At 44.1% G+C, this 26,151-nt stretch overlaps 1 protein-coding gene across 1 annotated transcript in view; it reads left to right on the forward strand.

Moving 5' to 3' along the window:
- Positions 1-26,151, forward strand: part of SLC44A1 (solute carrier family 44 member 1) — a 158,734-nt gene that overhangs the window by 58,383 nt on the left and 74,200 nt on the right. Inside the window, exons 3-5 of the mRNA XM_056520228.1 lie at positions 7,543-7,685; positions 13,943-14,079; positions 19,287-19,380. Of these exons, the coding sequence (XP_056376203.1) occupies positions 7,543-7,685; positions 13,943-14,079; positions 19,287-19,380 (374 nt within the window). The remainder of the gene's footprint in view (positions 1-7,542; positions 7,686-13,942; positions 14,080-19,286; positions 19,381-26,151) is intronic.

Here is a 26,151-nt window from a genome sequence, read left to right on the forward strand (position 1 = left end):
TGGTGCCAGAACAGCAAAAAAAAAACACATGGCATACCATTTTGGAAACTAGACCCCTTGAGGAATGTAACAAGGAATAAAGTGAGCCTTATTACCCCACAGGTGTTTCACGACTTTTGCATATGTAAAAAAAAAAAAAAAAAAAAAAAAAAAAATTTCCACTAAAATGTGTGTTTCCCCCCAAATTTCACATTTTTGCAAGGGTTAATAGCAGGAAATACCCCCCAATATTTGTAACCCCTGATCTTCTGAGTATGGAGGTACCCCATAAGTTGACCTGAAGTGCACTATGGGCGAACTACAATGCTCAGAAGAGAAGGAGTCATATTTGGCTTTTTGAGAGCAAATTTTGCTCGGGGGGCATATCGCATTTAGGAAGCCCCTATGGTGCCAGAACAGCAAAAAAAAAACACATGGCATACCATTTTGGAAACGAGACCCTTTGAGGAACGTAACAAGGGATACAGTGAGCATTTTCCCCCCACTGGTGTCTGACAGATCTTTGGAACAGTGGGCTGTACAAGTTTTTATTTTCACGGACCACTGTTCCAAAGATCCGTCAGACACCTGTGGGGGGTAAATTCTCACTGCACCCCTCATTACATTCCGTGAGGGGTGTCGTTTCCGAAATGGGGTCACATGTGGGTTTTTTTTTTTTTGCGTTTGTCAAAACCGCTGTAACAATCAGCCACCCCTGTGCAAATCACCTCAAATGTACATGGTGCACTCTCCCTTCTGGGCCTTGTTGTGCGCCCCCAGAGGACTTTACGCCCACATATGGGGTATCTCCATAGTCGGGAGAAATTGCGTTAAAAATTTTGGGGGGCCTTTTTCCCTTTTACCTCTTGTGAAAATGTAAAGTATAGGGCATCATCAGCATGTTAGTGTAAAAATGTAATTTTTTTACACTAACATTCTGGTGTAGACCCCAACATTTCCTTTTCATGAAGGGTTAAAGATGAAAAAGCCCCCCAAACCTTGTAACGCAATTTCTCCCGAGTACGGCGATACCCCATATGTGACCCTAAACTGTTGCCTTGAAATACGACAGGGCTCCAAAGTGAGAGCGCTGTGCGCATTTGAGGCCTAAATTAGGGATTTGCATAGGGGTGGACATAGGGGTATTCTACGCCAGTGATTCCCAAACAGGGTGCCTCCAGCTGTTGCAAAACTCCCAGCATGCGTGGACAGTCAACGGCTGTCCGGCAATACTGGGAGTTGTTGTTTTTCAACAGCTGGAGGCTCTGCTTTGGAAACAGTGGCGTACCGGACGTTCTTATTGGGGGAGGGGGGCTGTGTAAGGGTATGTGTATATGTAGTGTTTTTAACTTATTTTATTTTGTGGTAGTGTAGTGTTTTTAGGGTACAGTCACATGGGCGGGGGATTACAGCGAGTTTCCCGGCGCAAAATTTGCTGCATCTCAAGATGCGAGAAACCCACTGTAAAAGCCTCGCCCATGTACCCTGTACATTCACGGGGGGGGTGCACCAGCTGTTGCAAAGCCACAACTCCCAGCATGCATGGTCTGTTAGTGCATGCTGGTAGTTATAGTTTTGCAACAGCTGGAGGCACACAGGTTAGGGAACACTGAGTTAGAAACAGACAATGTTTCCCAACCAGTGTGTCTCCAGTTGTTGCAAAACTACAACTCCCAGCATGCCCAGACAGCTGAAGGGCATGCTGGGAGTTGTAGTTCGGCAACATCTGAAGGGCCAGATGTTGCTGAACTAAAACTCCCAGCATGCCTGGACAGTCAGTGCATTATGGGAGTTGTAGTTTTGCAACAGCTGGAAGAGCACAGATTGGAGACCATTATACAATGGTCTCCAAACTGGGGCCCTCCAGATGTTGCAAAACTACAACTCCCAGCATGCATGGTCTGTTAGTGCATGCTGGGAGTTATAGTTTTGCAACAGCTGGAGGCACACAGGTTAGGAAACACTGAGTTAGAAACAATGTTTCCCAACCAGTGTGTCTCCACTTGTTGCAAAACTACAACTCCCAGCATGCCCAGATAGCTGAAGGGCATGCTGGGAGTTGTAGTTCGGCAACATCTGAAGGGCCAGATGTTGCTGAACTAAAACTCCCAGCATGCCTGGACAGTCAGTGCATGCTGGGAGTTGTAGTTTTGCAACAGCTGGAAGAGCACAGATTGGAGACCATTATACAATGGTCTCCAAACTGGGGCCCTCCAGATGTTGCAAAACTACAACTCCCAGCATGCCCAGACAGCCAAAGGCTGTCTAGGCATGCTGGGAGTTGTAGTTTTCAGACTCCTAGAAGCAGCAGTGAAGATCTTCACTGCTGCTTCTGAGGACCATACACTCACCTGCTGGTCCCGTCGCTCCTCGTCCTCGTGGCCGGTCCTGCCGCTGCTCCTCGGTCCCGCCGCTGGATCTGGTAAGTCCGCCGGTCCCCTGATGTTCCCCCCCTATGCTGCAGGTCCCGAGCGACCCCCCGCAGCCATCGTCCCCCGTTCTGCCCGACTTCCAGGGGCGGGCAGTGCGGGGGATCTGAACTTTCACCCCCGATCACTGTGATTGGTCCACAGGGACCAATCACAGTGATCGTTGACCAGGACCATCAATGGATGGTCCTGGGGGTGAAGCAGAAGTTGTCCCCTGCTGGAAACAGCGGGACTTCTGCCAGTTAACCCGTGCGATGCTGCGCATCGCCGGGTTAACTGAATGTCATTTATAAACGCCGGGATGCGCGAACGCACTGCACAACCCGGCATTTATATATACCATTCTGCGGGAAGGGGTTAATTGAGTATCCAGCCCAGGCTCTGAAGAATCTGAATGGTCCTGTGAATGTGATCTTGTAACCGAGGAACAGAATCCGCCAGTACCAGAATATCGTCCAGATAGGGAATGAGAATAGACTTGTTCCTCAGAAGGGAAACCACCTCCGACATAAGTTTTGTATAGATGCGGGGAGCAGAAGAAAGCCCAAAGGGCAGACAGTAAAACTGGTAGTGACTGACACCCCCCCCCCCCTACTTCAATATCCTGAGGAGCAGTACTTTCTTCTGAATCAGAAAAAGTAATCGCCTTAGATTTTTTGAAGTGGAAGCGACAGGCTGAGATGATTTAACAGCTTGAATCGGAGTGTGGATAAGCTCCTTAATCTCCCTCATAAGGTCAGGGGTTTCCTCCCTAACTAAATTAGCCAAGCATTTTTTACATATCGGCTTTTTTGAAGAAACAACCCAGTCCTTATTGCACAATAAAAACATTTTCTTAGCATGTGTAGATTTAGGGACAGGAACATCCTTTTCTCCCTGAAATAAAAACAAGGAAGGAAAGGGTCAGAAAAACAACCGTAGATAGGCTTGGTAAAGACCAGATAGCCCTCAGTACTCGCGGATCCTGGATTCTGCAGCATCTCACCCGCAGGGACTTTTGCTGGAGTAGACATCCTGGGCTCTGGAAGCTCCATACAGCTGAATGAAGCACAGGATGCTAGACTAAGGATCCTTTAATAGAGGACCCTGTCTGCGCTCCGGAAGCTATCCAGTGATTTGAATTGCCCGTCCCTAATTCCTATAGGGCAGGCCTTCCCCGCCGGAAGTGACGTCAGACGCCGACCTTGGGACCAGACCCCGGCCGGAACTGACCCCCACGATACCGGAGGAGATGTGGTCAGATGCCGGCCGGCAGCACACAGCTCAGCATGGATTGTTCCACTGGACCAAAATGAAGGTCCCATGCGATGCTGAAGACAGCACGGGAGTGCCCTGATCTGCTCCCTATCGCCCCCCTCTGCATCAGCCCGCCTGGTCGTGCAGCAGTAGGTAGAAATTTCATAAAGTAAAACTTTCATTTTAGGATTGTCTTCTGCACCTCTCAGGTTGCCTGCCCGGATCGGGACCAAGAAAAACACTGGAGGGGAGAGGAAGGGGAGGGTCTTTTAACCTCTGTGTTTTTCCCTGTCCAATCGGGCGGAGGAAATCTCAGGGTACCGTCCTGAAGATGACCAGAGAAAAGGGGGATTTGTTTTTTATTAGGTGAGGGGGTTTTATATAATTTTAGAAACGTTTTATTTTTTAGTTTACGCTTTTTAAGTCCCCATAAGATTGCATTTACTGTATAATGGAGTCAGCGGTTGGGCAGCAGTATGCAGGTAAGGGGACCCTCCTCCACCATTTTGGCTTACAGAACCCCCACGATCAAATTGCTGGCATCTTTCACTTTCACTTTAGACGCCATGATCAGCATTGATCACTGCGTCTAAAGGGCTAAATGCTGGGCAGCGGTAGGATCGCTACTGATAGTAGCCAACACTCACTGCTCTGAAGCAAGCGGTGCTCTTGTTCTAAAACCGCTTAAGGATTCAGGGCGTACAGTTATGCCCTTAGTCCCTCAGTACCAGGACGCAAGGGCGTACATGTACGCCCTTCATCCTTAACAGGTTAAAAGACCTCCGAAAACTGACAGAACCTATCTGTTTGGTTTCTATGGGCAACTGCACCACTTTTACTCTGCACGTTTTAATATGTCTCCACCACTATGTCAATAATTCAGTAATTTCAGCTATTTGATGTGTATGCCAGCCTTAGTCATCTTTGCCTTTTTTAACCATATCAATGAGTAACATCCATGTTCAACTTTATGCAAAAGAATTATCAAGTGTCATATTGATTAACCATGTACATTTTCCTAAGCTATTATTTTGATATACACTATCATGAATAAATTCTTAGGAGCTGTTCAACTATACATACATCTATTGATTTTACAATTCTATGTATTTACTTAGGTGATAGGTTAGACATTTACAGTTCTAGCTCTGCTAAGTCAAACAAACCCTAGATAAGTAATGCCACTATTCACTGTTATCACTAGACAACTGCTTGTCTCAAAACAATATAGATATGACACCTTTCTTTTAAAACATTGTAAAAAAAATGGCTAGTTTGCCTCTGAAATGAAAAAAGAACCTTCAGACCATGTTCACGCATCCGCATTGGAATTCTGCTGCAGCAGAGTCCTGTTGAATTCGATGGGATTCTGCTGTGCTGTGGACATGGCGGAATTTCCGTGTCCACAAATAGAATTAACCTGTTCATTATTTCTGCGGACTCTGCACAGAATGCATAGCAGTCTATGAGATGGCACATTCCTGTGTGTTCCTAGCACCAGCATATTATGCCCGCGCACGCAGTCTGTGAAATGTCTGAATGGAGATTTTCTATGCGGACATTCCGAAGTATTTACATAGCCTTAAAGTTATTGGTCTTGGTGCATCTGCTATACTGCAACCGCATATGGTGCTACCATCTCCAAATTAATGCTTGAGCGGATGTACACAATGTCCTTTGACCAGTTATAGAAAGCAAAGGAACGGTTCTCTCACAACTTTTGTGTTCTTTTTATTCTCTGTGCGTTCTTTTTCTGCTACTACACCTCTAGCACAGCATGATGGAACTACTACTAGTCTTCTCTTAGAGAAATATCATACTTCAAGGGATTCACTTACCCATAAGTCAGTGCTGGAATATGCATACATTTATGGATAGGACAAAATATTACAACACCGGTATACATAGTCAAGTTGATCTCTTCCTAAAACACCTGCCAGCTTATATCACTGTTGTTTACTCTACTACAAGTGCAGTTCTCAAAATCTAAGCTGGATGTGAGTAACAGAAGAACAAATTGTGGGTTAAAAACACAAAACTATGGCTACTCAAATTGCTGCTACGTTGAATACAAGTTTTAGGGCACTGGTATTTGTGAAAACTGTCAGATGTGCACTGCACAAAGATAATTGGGGAGATTTATCAATGTTGTCTGACAAGCGGCTTTTTATGCAGTTTTTTTTTTTTTTTGCATTCTTTTCTATGACCGTGCACCTTATTTACAAAAAAGGTGCACAGACTTGATAAATATTGCATATTTTTTAATTACCTCAGAAAGCACTTGAAGCCGCCAAAAGTACAGGCATTTTCCACAGAGCATTTTTTTTTTTTTTTTTTAAAGGACACCACAATCTAAAATCAGGAAACGCTATAGGCAACACAGCAATTTTTCCTTGTCAAATGGTTAGATAATTCAGCCACAAGTTGCTATTAATAAGACATAAAAAGTAGTAATCAAAAAAATGGTTTGGCTTTTTACATGGAAAATTTGACTCTATTCAAACTGCTGCGGGCAGGTGGAAATATTAAAGCAAAACTGTTCTTTTCCAAAAATGCGGATTTGTAGATTAGAAAGAAACAAGATTTTTTTTACATTTAATTGGGTAAAAAGATGGAACAATTTAATAAATGGATACACGCCATCTCCGCAAACTTTTAAATGGTAATGGGTGGGAAAAGTTCATATTATTAATCCATACATGCTGCAGAGAAAACACATTTTAATAATATAAATAACTAACATTTGAAAGAGGACATAACCAAACACAGTGTTAGAACACATAACTTTGTTATTAGAGCAGTATAGCAAGGGACTAAACTGTACAAGGGTTCTGCCAACGTTTACCAAAGGTTTCCTTTACCCTGGTTTATGTTTGCGCATTTTCTGAATGATATGCACCCATTGATGCGCCAAAATTAAAGCTACGCATATAGTAAATATTGTCCACTGCAGAAGACAAAACTGAATTTTGCTTCTCGCAGCCATTTATGTGAAAATGGCATATAAGCAAAAGGTGCATCATTTTTTTTATTTTTTTTTGCGCAAAAACACTTTGCACAATAAATATCCGCCTTTTTACAGCAAAAAAAGACTGGAACAGCTTGATAAATCTCCCCCAATGTCGGTTGCAGAGCAGCAACAGCCAAACCTTTATTGATCCAACCAAACGTCAGTGTGTCCAGTGGTGCAAAGGCCACAAAACACATGGACACTAAACACATTTTCCATGTCTTCAGTGTCCATGTTTTGTGGTCTGATGAGTCCAGGTTCACAGTTTTTTCACACTTCTGGTCATATGTATGTCTAGAGATGACCAGAAGAAGCCTTCAATGTTGACTGCCCTAAATGCACTGTTGCAGACTCTGGGGGTTCCTGTATGGTTTGATTTGGGGTGCAAAATAAAGACAATCATTGGGTCAGATAGTCATCCTTGAAGGTAAAGTAAGATCCCAGAAATATAACTAAGAAATAAATGACCAACTTGATCTCACGGTCCTGTCTTTGCGTCAGATGGTAATACAGTAACCATTCCCCTTCATCCTTGTAGTCTCCCATCACTTCGTTGAACTAAATAAACACACATCTTTTTTCAATTTCCTATGTAACTATTTAGCTTTAGCTAAGATTGAATCCTGAGCAGCTAAAAGGTATACATGCAAAAACATTTCTGTCGCCTATATCCTTTTGTACACAGATGGCCAAAACAAAAAAAAAAGTCAAAGATTTTTTCATTCTGTAGTGTTAAATAAAATATTTTTTGGTTTAATGTATTTCTCTCTCACATACACACACACACACACACACACACACACTCACACACACACAAAAAAACACTGAAAAACGACCATTTTTTTTTAAATGATGTAATATATAATATTTTTTTTTTCTTTAACATAGGGCTTTATCTGTGGATTTTCTATTGCCACCGGAGCTGCCTCTCGTTTAATTTCTGGTTATGACAGCTATGGAAACATTTGTGGACAGAAGAATGCTAAGGTTGAAGGCTATGAAAATAGTGGCCTTGACCACACCAACCGCAAGTAAGTACAATGTTTCTTAAGAAAACTCCATTAAGCGTAGGGTTACACATAGTGCATCTGCAGTGTATTTGACCATCCCTAAAATGAGTTTCCTGCTGGGCCCTTGTGTCCTTTGCTGTCTGCTCGTAGCTGCAATCCACCGCTACGAGCAGACACACAGGGATCTGCAAGTCGTGCACATGCACAGTTTTCTCATAGACCTCACGGCCGCTCTCGCTTAAGAAGCAGGGGGAGCGGCCTCAATGTCTGTGAGTAAACTGCACATGCACGCGCAGGTGGATTGCTGCTACGAGCAGACAATGCAGGACATGCAGAAGGCTCACTCTATGGATGGTCATCAGCGCATCTGCAGCATCAAATACACTGCGGATGCTCTACATTTGACCCTACCCTAAGGTTGTACAAACTGCTCTCAAGAATAACAGATGGAGTTGAAATAAAAATTAGTTTGGCTGTGACCTACTAACCTCTTCTCATTGAAAACCTGTGCATGCTGATCCCGAGCCTGCCTGTATATGGGGAAGTCAGGAGGAGTAGCTGTCAGTGTGCGTTTGGCCAACAGCTATTGAAGATGTGGACACCTATTAAGTCACTCTTTGTGGGCAGTGCCTGCCTGATAATTTTTTATTTACTTACTTCCTGGCTGTACTTTATAAGGACACTGTAAGAAGCACCAATTGCGGCTTATGCTGCCACTAAACACGACCTGTTGACCCACTGCTCTCTGACCTTTGCCTAAAAGTGAAAAGTGTAATTAAAAATGTTTTTAAATAAAAATGAATAAGCCCCTTTACCAATTAAAAAAATAAAACTTCCCCTTTTTTTTCATGTTACCAAACCAAATGTAAAAAAAAAAAAAAAGGAAAATAAAAAAAACAACATATTTGGTATCGTCGCATGCATAGATGTCTGAACTATTAAAATAAAACGTTAATGATCCTGTACAGTGCTTTTAGCCACTTCACATCCCAGAAAAAAATTAGATATAAAAAAGTGATCACAAAGTCATACGCAAACAATACCCATAAAATATGAGCCCTCATACAGCCATTTATACGGAGCTATAGGGGGTCAGGTTAGTGCAATTTTAAACAGACTAATTTTTTATGAAAGCATTACAATAACTGAATAATAAAAACGTAATCATGGGTATAATTTTAATCGTATTCACCCACAGAATAAAGAAAACATGTAATTTTTACCGTAAAATGTACAGCGTAAAAACGAAACCCCCCCCCCCCCCCCCAAAATTTGCAAAATTGCTGTTTTCTTTTTAATTTTCCCACACACGTTATATTTTATTTTGCTTGTGCCATGTAAATCATGGTAAAATGAAAGGTGTAATTACAAAGTACAATTGGTCGCACACAAAACAAACCCTCGTATGGGTCTGAAAATGGAAAAACAAACAGTTATGCCTCTTAGAAGGTGAGGAGGCAAAAAACGAAAATGCAAAAAAATTAAATTGTGTTCTTAAAGGGGTACTCCGGTGAAAACGTTTTTTTTCCATATCTACTGGCTCAAGAAAGTTACATATCTGTAATTTACTTCTATTAAAAAATCTTAACCCTTCTAGTACTTATCAGCAGCTGTATGCTCCAGAGGAAGTTCAGTTGTTCATTTTTTGTTTAACCATAGTGCTCACTGCTGACACCTCTGTCAATGTCAGGAACTGTCTAGAGTAGGGGCAAATCCCCATAGCAAACCTCTACTGCTCTGGACAGTTCTTGAGACAGACAGAGGTGTCAACAGAGAGCACTGTGGTCAGACAGAAAAGAACAACTCAACTTCCTCTGTAGTATACAGCAACTGATAAGTAGTGGAAGGATTAAATGGGAAGCATAAATGTTTGTAATATATTTTATTTAAAAAAAAAATCATGTTATACATGTTTTTTTTTACATTTGAAAACCTGTCCACTAGGTGTGACCCTATATGGCTCAGGATTACTTTCCCCCCCTGATGTTGATCATGTTCGTGCACAGCGTGGTCCGGAATGCAATGCACGGTCACATGAATGAGGAGAGGGAGATGCAGGTGGGCAGGGATATTTTAATTTTGCACGAGCGCTGTGCTCGCTCTCTGCCTGTTTCCTATACAGGCAGAGAGCAAGCATATTGCTTGTGTGCTCGCAGTGTGCAAAATTTAAATATCCCCGCCCCCCTGCATCTCCCTCTACTCATTCATTGCAGCGCGCGAGCTGCAGGAGAGAGAGGAGACGGGCGGAAGCGAGATCCGGCCAGGCTTCAGATGACTTTGCACCTACAGTTGCTGCCCGCTTCCTGCCCTCTGCAGAGGGCTCAACTCTGAGCTAACTAAGCTGATATAAAAAGGTACCGTATTTTTATGGGGATTTTGATAAAAATAAATACAGGGATAGATTTAGTTAGTGTCAGGGACAGATAGGGAGGGGGATCAGGGAAATTTAAGTTAGTGATAGCTACTCTTTAACCCCTTAAGGATGCAGCTCATTTTCACCTTAAGGACGTAACCATTTTTTGCATCTCTGACCACTGTCACTTTAAGCATTAATAACTCTAAGATGCTTTTACCGATTATTCTAATTCAGAGATTTGTTTTTTTGTGACATATTCTACTTTATTTTAGTGGTAAATTTTTGTCGTTACTTGCATCCTTTCTTGTTGAAAAACCCCAAAATTTCATGAAATGTTGAAAATTTAGCATTTTTCTAACTTTGACACTCTTCTTGTAAGGATAATGGATATTCCAAATAAATTTTATATTGATTCACAAATACAATATGTCTACCGTATTTATCGGCGTATAACACGCACTTTTTAGGCTAAAATTTTTAGCCTAAAGTCTATGTGCGTGTTATACGCCGATACACCCCCAGGAAAGGCAGGGGGAGAGAGACCGTTGCTGCCCGCATCTCTCCCCCTGCCTTTCCTGGGGTCTAGAGCCCTGCTGCCGACCCGTTCTGTCCCCCTGACTATCGGTGCCTGTGCACCATTGCCGGCGCCGATAGCCAGGGGGAGAGAAGCGGCGCGGAGAGAAGGGGCAGCGGCACCCATAGCCGGCGGCGCTGCCCCGTTGCCTCCCCCCCCATCCCCGGTGGCATAATTACCTGTTGCCGGGGTCGGGTCCGCGCTGCTGCAGGCCTCCGGCGTGCGTCCCCTGCGTAGTTGCTATGCGCTGCACGGCGCGGCGCATGACGTTAGTGCGCCGGAGGCCTGCAGCAGCGTGGACCCGACCCCAGCAACAGGTAATTATGCCACCGGGGATGGGGGGAGGCAACGGGGCAGCGGAGCCGGCAATGGGTGCCGCTGCCCCTTCTCTCCCCCTGGCTGTCGGCGCCGCTTCTCTCCCCCTGGCTATCGGCGCCGGCAATGGTGCACAGGCACCGATAGTCAGGGGGACAGAACGGGCAGCGGCGCCGATAGCCAGGGAGAGAGAAGGGCCGGCAGCAGGGCTCTAGACCCCAGGAAAGGCAGGGGGAGAGAAGCGGGCAGCGACAGCCTCTCTCCCCCTGCCTTTCCTGGGGGTGTATCGGGGTATACACACGCGCCCTCATTTTACCATGGATATTTGGGAAAAAAACTTTTTTTACCCAAATATCCTTGGTAAAATGAGGGTGCGTGTTATAGGCCGGTGCATGGTATACCCCGATAAATACGGTACTTTATGTTGGCATCATAAAATGGACATATTTTTAAAAAATTAGAGGGCTTCAAAGTATAGCAGCAATTTTCAAAATTTTCATGAAAATTGCAAAATCTGAAGGGACAGATGTTACAGAACTACAACTCCCAGCACGCCTGGGCAGTCTAGGCATGCTGAGAGTTGTAGTTTTGCAACATCTAGAGGGCTATCGTTTGGGCACCACTGTAATAGTGGTCTCCAAACTGTGACCCTCCAGATGTTGCAAAACTACAACTCCCAGGTGGGCATGCTGGGAGTTGCAGTTTGGCAACCACTAGGAAGGCAGCAGTAAAGATCGCTTTAATGCCACCTTCCTTGATGCTCCATGCTGCCACCTCCCTCCCTACCTGCGCCGCTGATCTCCGCCGATGTCACTGACGATCGGCGGTCCCCACGGCATCTTATTTGCAGGTACCACCGCATCCTTCTCCCCCGTTCTGCCCGACATCCAGGGATGGGCAGAGCGGGGGGTTTCCATGGAAACCCCCTGTCTTCAACTGCCATTGGTCAGCACTCATTGCTGACTAATGGCAGTGGATAGGAGGAGGCTACAGCACTGCAATCTCGCTCCTATCCCTCAGGAAGATTGGGGCTGTCACTAACAGCTCCGATCATCCCTATTTTCCGGGCGATTGGGTCACCAGAGACCCGATCAGCCCGAAATAGCAGAAAATCGCCTGTCTGAATTGACATGTGATTTCCTGTGATCGCCGACATGGACCCCCCTAGGCGATGTGCCGGGATGCCTGCTGAATGATTTCAGCAGGCATCCCGGTCCGGTCCCCAACCGGCTAGCTGTGGAGACCAAAATTCACATGGGCATATCCATACGCCCTATGTCCTTAAGGACTCGGGATGCAGGGCGTATGCATACATCCTGAACAGGTTAAGTTTTTTTAATAGAAGTAATTTACAAATCTGTTTTAACTTTCTGGCGCCAGTTGATATGAAAAAAATTGTTTTTCACCCTGTCTTTAAGGGGTTATATAAAAAATGACACTCTGTCTATACTTTAATACTGTAACTTTAATTGTGTGCAGAAACATGATTTACTTATATTGTGTATTCCCAAACTATGTAACAATGTCCAAAGACTTTACTGTACCAGCACACAATAAGTGTGTTAAAGTATACCTATATTTTCAAAAGAATTTAAAAAACCTGCCTAGTTTTGCTACTCTAAAAAGTGTTAAAAAGGGGATTTTAATGCTCTCTCTACTGTTAATGAGCCCCTAAGAGTCCCCTCCAGCTATTTCTTTTCTCAGGGGCAGGGTAAGGCTATTTGCCAGCAGAGTGAACACCCAGGCTTTCTTCACCTTACTTATTTAGCCAATCACAGGACATTACCTACTTCTCTCTTCTATGGCATGACACAGTGCTGGAGAAAATTATCTGTAATAAAAAGACTGTAACTGTGCTGGCTGATGATTTATAGCACTATAGATGACATATGGGGGAATTGATTGATGCAGTGTGAGCAGAAAAGACCCCTTCAACAGGATTACAGCAAGGAAAATATTGTATCACAAAAGCAGCCTTGATCTAAACCGGGAACAGGTGCTGCTACTGATAAGGTAAAATAAGGGGGGGGGGGGGAGAGAAACTGTATAGGTTAGGTGGCAAGAGGGAAGTCTTGATTTACCTCTCAGGCACCATGTGTATCCTCTGGAGGAGGCAGAGGGGCTCAGCTTGCATGGCACGTCCAGATCCTCTCCCATGCATGCACCAAGTTCCACCACTGCTTCCTGTGTTCCATCTGTATGGGTGTTTCTGCTTGTAGAGACAGAATTCTGCTAACAGGCAGAGGTCAGCAGTTTGCAGGTAAAGTAGCCTGGGCAGACCCTAATGTAGGTCTTCTTTGAAGGGTTTCTCTGGGGTAAGCAAAACTTTTTTCTATGTCTGAAGGTGATGTTAAAATAATAGATGTGCTATACTAGCCACCTCCGGTCTCCTAAGGCTGCTGCGTTAATTCTTCCAGTCCTACGCTGGCCTCTGCTTTTTCCAGTTTCTGTGTAGTCCCAACCCCACAGAACCTACCTGTCCAGCCAGTCTGTGTCTGCAGCATTGTCCCACCTTAGTCTCTGAAAGGCTGAGCAGGCAGATCCTGTGGTGTTGGAAAGACACAGAACCCAGAACAAGTGAAGACTATGTTTGGCTTGTTTGTTATTTGTACACTAGTTAACACTGCTGAACATATATTCTATTTTTATTTTATTATAGTATAATATATTTTGCCCTAATTTTGCTGTAGTAAAGTATTCTGGTCCTGTTTTAAAGGTTCACTTTTTGTATACTGTCCTTAATTATGCGGGGCTACACAGTATGCTCAAGTCTCATAAATGGCAATGGGAGTATAGTATATTGCACATCATAGCTGGCTCAGCTGTTATCAGCACCCAACCACCTCCTCTGGCCACAAAATGACGAGTCAGCCATCTTTTTCATTCATGGACAAAATCCTTTTAACTACATTAAATGTAAGAAAGTTCCTTAAACAATTCCAAATGATTGTCAGACTGGTACAGAAGTACGAGGTAAGAGGATATACAATGTATGTGTAACATGCCTTTTATTTCTTCTTACCCCACAATTAGGTATGTTTTTTTCTTGGACCCTTGCAAGTTGGACATAGTGAACAGGAAAATAAAGTCCATGGCTTTGTGTGTTTCCGAGTGTCCCCAACAGGAGCTGAAAACACTAAGTGATGTGATGAAATTTGCAGAAACAAATGGTAAGATATTAAAAATAGTTAATACAATTTACACCTTAGGTTTATCAAGGGCAGCCCAAATAGGCTTGCTCTCTGGTTACAGTTCTTCTGTGCGGGTAAAATTTCTGGCTGCTACAGGAATATTTTAATTTTTTTTAAAAGCTCAGGTCCAATTCTTTATGGTATTGATGTGCTTAAATGCATTGCATAGCATGTGATTATGACACTGTAGTATCTATCATATTTTATATGTTTGCTTAAGTTATTACATTGGTAATTAAAATGTTTTTGCTTTCAGATATTCAGTTATCTTAAAAGTGAATGCAGATGTGTTAAGGGGTTATCTGGCAGTGGCCTAAAGGACAAAAAAAATGCAGTATACACTGTTCTATTGTGTTACCTGCTTGCCCAAGTTGCTCATGTTCAGAAATTCACACTTTGCGGAGCTATGTAGGCCTGTTCTGCCCCTGTTGAAGGCCTGATCTTCCTTGTCTGTGATCCCTTGTGGCCTATTTTGGTCGGCTGCCTTTTCTTAACTAATTAGAGCTGAACAAGCATCCCATACTATTGTCATCTCAGCGGTCTAGCCTTACTAAGGGGACACAAGCTGGCCGCACCCCCTGAGATGATGATAGTATGTGATGTATTGTCACAAAATGGCATCGGAGCTCCAGACAGCTGGATCTACATAATAAAAAAAACAAAAGAGGAGATCTTTGAAACTTCCAGTGGGGGGGTGTGGTGGTCTCCCAGAAAAAAAAGGTTGCTTAACTATGCAACTGTGACGTATTTGCGAATAATTTTCTAGTGTCGTAGTACCCCTTTATCCTGTAGAGGGTCTACAATACTTAATTTATGTCACAGCAGCCATGTAATGTCCTACTTGAAACTGCTGACTGCAGTGTATGTTGCTGGGCATGTGGTCACCATTGTATAGCCCATCATGGCGATAACTGTATAGTTTGTTTCTAATCAAACTTATGGCAATACCCTGTGTCTCTCTTTACTCTCCTGTAAGCCAGCTGAGAGGGCAATGATACAGGAAGCTGGTGTGAAGGAAAGAAATACCGTATTTATCGGGGTATACCACGCACCGGCCTATAACACGCACCCTCATTTTACCAAGGATATTTGGGTAAAAAAAGTTTTTTACCCAAATATCCATGGTAAAATGAGGGTGCGTGTGTGCGCGTGTATACCCCGATATACCCCCAGGAAAGGCAGGGGGAGAGAGGCCGTCGCCGCCTGCTTCTCTCCCCCTGCCTTTCCTGGGGTCTAGAGCCCTGCTGCCTGCCCTTCTCTCCCCCTGGTTATCGGCACCGCTGCCCGTTCTGTCCCCCTGACTATCGGTACCGGCGCCCCATTGCCAGCGCCGATAGCCAGGGGGAGAGAAGCGGCGCCGACAGCCAGGGGGAGAGAAGGGGCAGCGGCACCCATTGCCGGCACCACTGCCCCGTTGCCTCCCCCCATCCCCGGTGGCATAATTACCTGGGTTGGGTCCGCGCTGCTCCAGGCCTCCGGCGTGCATCCCCTGCGTCGTTGCTATGTACGGCGCGGCGCACTGACGTCATGCGCCGTGCCGCGCAGCGCATAGCAACGACGAAGGGGACGCACGCCGGAGGCCTACAGCAGCGCGGACCCGACCCAGGTAATTATGCCACCGGGGATGGGGGGAGGCAACGGGGCAGCGGCGCCGGCAATGGGTGCCGCTGCCCCTTCTCTCCCCCTGGCTATCGGCGCCGGTACCGATAGTCAGGGGGACAGAACGGGCAGCGGGGCCGATGGCCAGGGGGCGAGAAGGGCCGGCAGCAGGGCTCTAGACCCCAGGGAAGGCAGGGGGAGAGAAGCGGGCAGCGACGGCCTCTCTCCCCCTGCCTTTCCTGGGGCGGTATCGGCGTATAACACGCACATAGACTTTAGGCTAAAAATTTTAGCCTAAAAAGTGCGTGTTATACGCCGATAAATACGGAAGTTACTATTACTAAAATAAAATAACTGATCTAGCCATAAAATATTTTTTTTTCCCTACCGTTATATCCTCTTACATATCACATCAGAATTGTTGATCTAGAAATGGTTAAGCTAGATTACTCAAATCATTTAAAAAAATGGTACATACATGTAATTTCCCATAAAATATTGTGAACAATTGTTTGTCAAACAAAATATATATTTTTCACTGTAACAATTATAATTAACTTTTTTTAGCGCACAGTAAACAGTTAAAAACAATGGCGGAATTGTCAGAATGGGAGAATAGAATCTAATGTCCATGCGTTGAGTTGTCAGAGCCTCTTTGGCCACATGAGGATTATCAGTGGTGGTTTTGATGTTTTGGTTTTCCTCTTGACTATGAATATAAAATCACAGTTCAATAGCTGTAGATCTCTTTATGAAACGGAATATGTGCTTCACAATATAGGTTTATCTTTAATTATTAGGAATACCATAACGGTCAGTCCGTGTTTCTTCTATGCAGCATCTTTAAAAAAGATACATTAAAAAAAAAACTACCGTAATTCATACCACCTCTGCCTTGCCTTAGAAAAGTGACCTCCTACACAAAGTCCTGAGGTGAGGTAATTTTATATTTGTGCAAAACTTATCAAAGTCTGTGCGCCGTTTTGATAAATTTGGCGCACATAAGCCAAAAAAACACCAAAAAAAAAGCTGTGAATTGGCTGCACACACACATATTGATAAATCTCCCCCAATATGTACACAGCCAAAGAGGTGACCTTTTTACCGCAGTAATTTAAATGTTATTATTAAGATTGAAGCATAATATCATTTTTTTTTTGTTCCCTCTTCAGAATTACCATTTACAGGAAAGTACTAGCTTTGTGCAGGCACACAAGTTGGTCTAGAGGTCAACTGTTCTCTTGAAGGTTTCCCATATCTTCAAGTCAAGATTTACATTTACAGCAGCAATAAAAAGATTTATGTATTAATCTCTAACCAGGGGATAATAAGAGAGCTTTCAGCATTTAGTGTATCTATAAAATATCTTGTTGAATCCTTTTGTATCCTTAAATGAAGTCTACTGAATGAGGAGAAAAGGAATGCAGATAGAAAATTTAGTTTTTAATCATGTTTTTAGTGTGTTTTCTGTAGAAAGTCTAGTTAGAATTTTTTTAATTTAAAGCCTTGAAATAGAAATACGCTTGTTACAGTTGATCAGCTTTTTATTATATTTGGCTAATATAGCTTTATAAAAGACTGGTGGGATAAGATCTATATACAGTGCCTTGTGAAAGTATTCGGCCCCCTTGAACTTTTCATCCTTTTGCCACATTTCAGGCTTCAAACATAAAGATATAATACTCAATTTTTTTGTGAAGAATTAACAACAAGTGGGACACAATCATGAGATGGAACTTAATTTATTGGATATTTCAAACTTTTTTAACAAATAAAAATAAAATAAAATTATTCAGCCCCTTTAAGTTAATACTTTGTAGCGCCACCTTTTACTTCGATTACAGCTGTAAGTCGCTTGAGGTATGTCTCTATCAGTTTTGCACATCGAGAGACTGAAATTTGTGCCCATTCCTCGTAGCAAAACAGCTCGAACTCAGTGAGGTTGGATGGAGAGCATTTGTGAACAGCAGTTTTCAGTTTTTTCCACAGATTCTCAATTGGATTCAGGTCTGGACTTTGACTTGGCCATTCAAACACCCAGATATGTTTATTTGTGAACCATTCCATTGTAGATTTTGCTTTATGTTTTGGATCATTGTCTTGTTGGAAGACAAATCTCCGTCCCAGTCTCAGGTCTTTTGCAGACTCAATCAGGTTTTCTTCCAGAATGGTCCTGTATTTGGCTCCATCCATCTTCCCATCAATTTTAACCATCTTCCCTGTCCCTGCTGAAGAAAAGCAGGCCCAAACCATGATGCTGCCACCACCATGTTTGACAGTGGGGATGGTGTGTTCAGGGTGATGAGCTGTGTTGCTTTTACGCCAAACATAACATTTTGCATTGTTGCCAAAAAGTTCAATTTTGGTTTCATCTGACCAGAGCACCTTCTTCCACATGTTTGGTGTGTCTCCCAGGTGGCTTGTGGCAAACTTTAAACTACTCTTTTTATGAATATCTTTAAGAAATGGCTTTCATCTTGCCACTCTTCCATAAAGGCCACATTTGTGCAGTATACGACTGATTGTTGTCCTATGGACAGAGTCTCCCCCCTCAGCTGTAGATCTCTGCAGTTCATCCAGAGTGATCATGGGCCTCTTGGCTGCATCTCTAATCAGTCTTCTCCTTGTATCAGCTGAAAGTTTAGAGGAACGGCCAGGTCTTCGCAGATTTGCAGTGGTCTGATACTCCTTCCATTTCAATATTATCGCTTGCACAGTGCTCCTTGGGATGTTTAAAGCTTGGGGAATCTTTTTGTATCCAAACCCGGCTTTAAACTTCTCCACAACAGTATCTCGGACCTGCCTGGTGTGTTTCTTGTTCTTCATGAGGCTCTCTGCGCGTTAAACGGACCTCTGAGACTATCAAAGTGCAAGTGCATTTATACGGAGACTTGATTACACACAGGTGGATTCTATTTATCATCATTAGTCACTTAGGTCAACATTGGATCATTCAGAGATTCTCACTGAACTTCTGGAGAGAGTTTGCTGCACTGAAAGTAAAGCGGCTGAATAATTTTGCACACCCAATTTTTCAGTTTTTTATTTGCTAAAAAAAAGTTTGAAATATCCAATAAATTTTGTTCCACTTCATGATTGTGTCCCACTTGTTGTTGATTCTTCACACAAAATTACAGTTTTATATCTTTGTTTGAAGCCTGAAATGGTGCAAAAGGTCGAAAAGTTCAAGGGGGCCGAATACTTTCACAAGGCACTGTATGTATGTATATATATATAGATAGATAGATAGATGAATGAAAAATGTCTACATTATGACCTTATGTCCATCCTACGGAACCAGTGTGCCTTCTTCAGTAGCTGTGCCCCTTCTAAGTCCTGTTGTTGGTCCATTGACTTTAGTTATATGATATCTTGCTTTAACATGGACTGTAAAATGACTACATGTTATCACTACAGTGAAGTTAACATTGGTACAAACAGCAGGACTCGGGGAGGGGTTCCAGCAGTGGCATGGTTATTTAAAATGGTATTTTGTAAGGTTTTTTTGAGCTCGGTTCCATGGACAGGGGTGCAGAACAACACAATTCAATTTCATGTGCATCATTTTATGTTTATTTTCCCAACAGGATCACATTTATGTGATTATGCACTATCACCTATCCAGTACACTACAGATAACAGAGCATCCTCTTTATGCCCAAAGCTTCCAGTGCCAGAAAGGTAAGTAATGTCAAGTGTCTACTAGAATTGGTACAGTTCCAAGTACTTGTGTAGCAATGCTTCAGGCAGGCACCTCCACCTCTTTCCCTTTGTGACTGTAAATTCATGAGGCCTTTTATCACGAATGTCTAAAAGAAGCAACCAAGAGCTCAAATTTTAACAGCGTTATATAAATTGTGAGCTGTAATCTGAGGTGTACAATATTGGTAATACCCTTCCGTTAAAGGCAGAAAAATCCACAATGCTCCCTGAAATAACTTTAAACTGACAAAAGTAATAATGAATAACAATTTACTGAAAATTTAGACTGTGCTTTTGAATTGTGGTTCAACAGAATCATTTGGGAAAACTGTCCTGGACAATAATAATGGTGCCTGAACTTAATATTTTGTTGCACAACCTTTTGAAACACTGCAAGCCAGTGTTTTCTCTTAAACAGAAGGGTATCAACAATGTTGCCATTGTCTGTATATTCTCGTAATCACGTTATATAGAATGTCTGTGGAGGTTTTGGACAACAGTCTTCAAGTGACCTGTAGTTTTTGTAATTTGTCTTTAAAACTTTAAAAAAATCTAAGTAATGTTGATAATAGGCTTACACCTCCTTAATAAATGTGCCACATTTTGACGTATCTGACAGGAAATAAACTTAATGCATGCTTAAAGGAGTATTGTAGCCGTCCCCCTATTGTGCCACTATCAGTCTTTGGTCCTCCAGTCCTGGTCTCCTTCCTACTTCTGTGCGCGGATCGTTACACTGTGGTCCGTGTATTGCTGGCCTCAGTGATGTCCCGCCCCCGCCAGTAATATGCTGGACTCAATGACATGTAACAGGGCCAGACCAGCAGGGAGAAGGCAGGGCCCAGGATCCTTACAAGACACTGCACTCAGCCTATCACCGTCCGTGGTGGAACATCGCTGCGGCTGGAGATACGCTGGCCACAGTGTGATGATCCGGTCTCACGGAAGTAGGAAGGTGAAAGGAGATTGGAGAAGAAAAGGCCGATAGCGGTGCAACGTGGTGTAAATGTGCTATTACCTATTCTACTTGAAAAATCTGATCTAAATTACACCTCCTTAGATTACTTTACTTCTTTTATTGTCACTTTTCTAATTTAGTGTCTAAAAAGTCATTAAATTTGCTACATTTTAGCCTCCTAGAATAAAATTAGAAAAAAAATGCCCAGTACGTTCTCTGACATGGCTTTAATCCAGAAAGTTTTTGTTTTTTTGTAATATCATAAATGCAGACTATAACATCAGTACTTCTATGGCCCACTTTTATGTAATCTAATATATACTACATGGCCACCTCTCATTTTTGAGTAGCTCATTTAAACCTCTTCTATGAATGGCCAATTTAGTATCTGCCAATGTTACCTTTTGCATTTACTTGCGACTTTACACTGCAAGAGCAGGTTCAGTGCATGTGCAGCATGCTGATGAAGCAGGTAAGAGTCCTGCTCTATCATATTGCAGAACTTAAGAGCATTTGCAGGCTGACAGCAGGAGGGATGCAAGTGTGTACAAAGATAAAAACTACAGACTCTGGGTCTTTTGAGGGAGACTTTAAATGCTGTTCTAGCCAACGCAAGTGCTTGTGACTCTAAATTGCAGGCACGACATGGACTTGCTGCTTTAGGGTATGTTCATACGGCACATGTCCCCGTGGTAGCCCAGTGCGGGAGATGTTACCTCGTGCTCCTCCTGTTCTGTCAGGCAGCCTCCTTCAGTATCACCAAGGCCCCCCTGCACTTGTTTCTCCATTGTAAATATGTTTTACCATGTAAAGTGTTATAAAATGTAATGTTATACCATGTGATATGTCATGTGATTGTTACCCAGGAGGTACCAGTGACCAAGTGATCCCAAGAGTGACCTATGGGCTCCCTGCTAGTCTCCCCCATATAAGCCCTGGGTGGAGCCAGCTTCTCTCTCTTTGAGCTCTGCTCTTCTGCTAAGCTGAGGTCCAGTGCAGTTGTGCCTAGTGGGGATGTCCAGAGTGTTGGAGACCTCAAAGTCCAGTCCTGCAGCCACTATCAATTCAAGTAAGCTAAAGTCACAGCTTTATTAGTCAAGTAAAGTCAGTCCCTGTCATCTGTCAAGTTAGCGTGGTCTGCATTCAATTGCCCAGTCCTACTACAAGTCCCAGCAAGCCCTTAAGGTCTCTGCATCACTGGTCACCTCCTTGGGCCCTGGCTGAACTGTATAGACTTTACCAACTTTCTACCCTCAGTAAAGCTACCATTGTCCGGCATTGGAGTCTTTATTTCCCCCATGCCTAGCCCAGGATCCAGCGGTATACCTTCGGGTGGTTATAGGCTAAACCATGCCCTGACGTCATGAAAAGGGGGTAAGTTAATGCCATTTGCCCCTAGGGTAACAACATCTGCCCTGCACCACACACCCCGCCACCACAACTTTTGGCGTCACAAACAGGATACGGGTGTGCGCCTTATGCCATAAGTCCTCCCCCCTAGTCTGAACTGTGTCCAATGTTGTCTGCAAAAACCGCATGCTGACCCGATTTAAGTCTGCGCCAAAAAGTGTACGAGACTTAGTCTATGAAATGTGTTTTACCCGAGGCGCTTGCGAAATAGAAGGGGAGGTGAAGAAAAGTTTGTTGCCTGCTATTTGGAACAGTATGGAAGTCATGAAAATAATGTGCAGGATCAGATCAGAATCTTTTACGTTGCCAAGTATTGCCTGTACCTGCAAGGGTTAAAGAGTTCCAGAGGAGCGCGCAAAATTTTCCCGTGCTGGTCAGCGTCCCGCCCCTGGTCGTGGAAACAATGTTGTTGTATCGATGCCGAAGTGGAACTGTAAAGATCCGTCCCTTGTTCCCAGGGGAGCGGAAGTCAGCGCTGCACCGCTGACTAACTTCCGGCCAGCGGCCATTTTCCCGAAGCCCTGCTTAATAGTAGCGGCGTCGCCAGAATCTCTGTTTGCCGGAAGTCATTAAGAGGAGCAGCATAGTGGAACAGGCAGGCACACGTGCAGAGAGTCCCAAGATGGCGCCAGAGGCCCGGACAGTTGCCACAGCGCAAATGTTTCAGGAGCTGGCAGATTATCTATAGCGCATCTCCATCGGGGCTGAAGAGGCCTGCTACCACGTCCTGCTGCCTGAGGACGATGAAGACTGGCCAAAAACCCGGAGGAGGGAACACCAGCATTTTCTAGTGCATCATCGCCGTTGAGGCTGTCCCCTCCCCACTGGACCTGGGGGTCCTGGGCCAAAATTCACACTGAGGAGTCAGAAGTGAGTACCCTGGCTGAGGCTGTGTTCTCAACCCCTAGCCCAGAGCAAACCCTCCAGGCCTAGAAGTCTGTCACCCGTCCCCAGTCACCCCCCATTACCGAAGTAGTTGTTTGGCGATGAGCCTAGACTGATCCGATACAGGAGGAAGCTTTTCTTCCCCTGCCAGGGAAGTCCCATCCCCCAGTCCCTCCGGCCCAGTCCGAGAGGACCAGAAGAGGCTCAGGTGGCCGAGATCATAGAGGGATTGAGGGCATGGAGAGTGGAGAGATATGGGGCGAAGCTGCTGCCATATGAGGTGCAACAGGACACCAAAGCATTAGAGGCCCTGTACATCAGAGAATTGGAACATCTCCGAGAGGGCGAGCCACCCCTGGAAAGCCGCCACACTACAGTGGTGAAATTCGACAAAGTACGGGGGTTTGGCACCCTCATGGACTGTCGTCATGGAGGGACCATCCTGGTTAATCGTCAGGCTGTGCAGAGAGACTATCTTCCCCTGTTCATGCATTCTCTAGAGAGTGGGGAGATCGTGAAGTATACTCCTGTACAGAGCTTGAGAGGAGAGTGGGTGGCTGCGGTGACACGTCCGAAGAATCCAACCCAGATTCAGTTTGCCTACTTCCCATCGGACAACTGGGATGCTGGTCCCTTTGGGTTGCTTCCGCCAAAAGTCAGAGGTACCATCCAGGAGGAGGAGGTCTACATGCCCAGGCCTACTCCTGTGGTGAAGGAGGTTTGGCCTAACCAGCAGGCACCAACTGAAGTGCCTCGGCCTAATTCCACAGAGGAGGTTTGGTCGGTCCAACAGGCACCAACCGTTGTTCCCCCTGTGGTGCAAGCTACTGTGGTTCAAATGGTGGTTACCATAAGCCCCACCATTACAGAGTTCACCTTGTCACGGGTGAACTGGAACACAGCATGAGCCCCACGGATGGGGCACAGTCCCGTGGACCCCCTTACATGTCTCAACCTCGGAAGAAGTCAGACCGCGAGGCTGGGATGGCAAGTTTCCAAGTTAGGGAAGTCTACCCGTGATAATTCTGTTATATATCATTAACTTTGTTTGTGAAGTACTTTTGTTCTCCACAGGTTATGCAATGTTTAAGAAAAGTGACGAACTTGTCAAGAAGTTTATTTGTAACCAATTGCATAAGTGTACATGCCCGGCTTCTAGCCGTGATTCTTTACTAAGCACTGTGGAGCGGTACGATGAAAATATGTATATACCAGTAATATATTTTTGTTCATTACCTTTGCACAAGTAAATAATTATATTGGTGTACTATAATGGTTAAGGTGTGCTGTAATAAAATGTGTATAATATGTTTGTACAGGGATGTCTAAGGGTATAGTGTCGTTTATTCATTGCGATCAATATGGGAGGTATCCTGACCCAGTCAGGAGAAGCGTAGTCACTACCTCTCCACCATGACAAATTCCCGCCAGGTACAAACATTAAAGGGGTTCTCTGGTGCTTAAACATCTTATACCCTATCCAAAGGATAGGGGATAAGATGCCTGATCGCGGGAGTCCCGCCGCTGGGGACCCCCGGGATCATGTACGCGGCACCCCGTTTGTAATCAGTCCCCGGAGCGTGTTCGCTCCGGGACTGATTACCGGCGACTACAGGGTGGGCGGCGTGTGATGTTACGCCTGCACCGGCGTGTGACGCCACGCTCTGCCCCTCAATGCAAGCCTACCGGAGGGGGCGTGATAGCTGTCACGCCCCCTCCCGTAGGCTTGTATTGAGGGGCGGAGGCGTGACGTCACACGCCGACGGCCGTGTGGCCGCCGGTAATCAGACCCGGAGTGAACAAGCTCCGGGGACTGATTACAAATGGGGTGCCGCGTGCAAGAATCCGGGGGTCCCCAGCGGCGGGACTCCCGCGATCAGGCATCTTATCCCCTATCCTTTAGATAGGGGATAAGATGTCTAAGCACTGGAGAACCCCTTTAATAGGCTATAATCACATGCAATGTGAACATAGCTTAAGTGTTAGAGGCTGCGGCTAGCACTTGCAATTCACTGATAATTGCAGGCTTTACCTGAATTTGCCATGTAAAAATTGGCTACAGTATAAAATGCCTGGCTACAGTATAAAATGCAGTGCATTTACCAGCCACGGCTATTAGTATTGTGTGTAAGAGCACCCTTAGCATAAGTCGCCATTTCAATAGTGTTTTTTTGGGATGCCTGAGTCTTTCTTTAGAGAGGATCTATTAGCTGATGTGCCTATTTTATAAAACACTTCTATACATGACTTAGTTAGAAAACTCTGTATTTTATTCCACTGTTACTACTTTTGCAAATGTGTAAATAAATTGGACTTCACTATCCCCCTTATTAGTGGGGAATAATAACGCTTCCAGTAGTTTTTATCCATTCACAGGAATAATAACCCTGTAATGGTGCGTTAAGACAAGATGCTCCTGAATTGTAAATTTATGGGTAATTTACTAAAAGAGACATGTCAGAAGCGCTGCAGGTCCTCTTTAACAACATCCCACAATCAGTTGTTATTGTATGCCCATTTTGATGGTGCCATCTAGCAAAAGGATGTACATTTACATCCAGTGGGTATCACAAGAACAGGGTGTAATAAATAGTTGACATCCAACTCACAACTGGGACCAAGGTTGTTTTGATCCCCACTGTTAAACCCCTAATATACTGTGATACATAGCAACCACAACATTTAAATTAGTTTTAGACAGAAAGCAGGGGTTTCCTTTCACCTCATCAGTGCCCCGTGATATGCCAGTAGTTGCTATGTCAGCTAGGGGTCTAAGGCTCCCCAGGACTGCTCTGGTTTATGCCTATTTGGCCCTTGCAAAGACACAGACTAATTGCCTAAAATATAGTTGATCACTGACAAACAGTAAGGCGCTGGTATACAGAGTATTTCATATATACATGCTAAGAAGTCTTGCACAATGCAAATTCCTTTGTATATCATTTTATAGAAAACCTTAACATGTGAGGTTCATCTACATAAAATAAAAACCCTAAGTGCTTATGAATGTCGGAAAGTCAACACTTTCACAGCTTCGCTATTAAGCTCCAGCTAGATCATACAGAGGTCTGGACGATGTTCACAGAACAGAGCAAGAGTTGACACAAAGCAAATGTGCTGTACAACGTTTCAAGGGCAAAGCCATCTTTGTCAGGTTTTGGATGCTTGCGTCTGCTGGACTAGTTTAAAACTTAAAGTGGTGGGATTTTCTGGAAGTGAAGCTTCACCTTTTTTGAGGTGTGGGCTTCTTACATTTATTACAGTAATGGGAATTTTAAGAGGGTGTGATTCAACCAAACAACCTATAACTCATATAATCTTTAAGTCCCTCTGCTATCATTTCTTGCTAACCTAACAATATAGAAGTGGGCAGATATGATAGAGTAACCCAAGATGGGTTCAGCCATAGGGGTGCAGGTCTGAACAGGAACTATATACACAGTAATATGATACTTTTAAATGGTAAAGGTAAACATGCTTTTAAAGGTGTTATCCAG

This window comes from Hyla sarda, chromosome 1, assembly GCF_029499605.1.
Source record: "Hyla sarda isolate aHylSar1 chromosome 1, aHylSar1.hap1, whole genome shotgun sequence".
In the NCBI taxonomy this organism is placed as follows: domain Eukaryota; kingdom Metazoa; phylum Chordata; class Amphibia; order Anura; family Hylidae; genus Hyla; species Hyla sarda.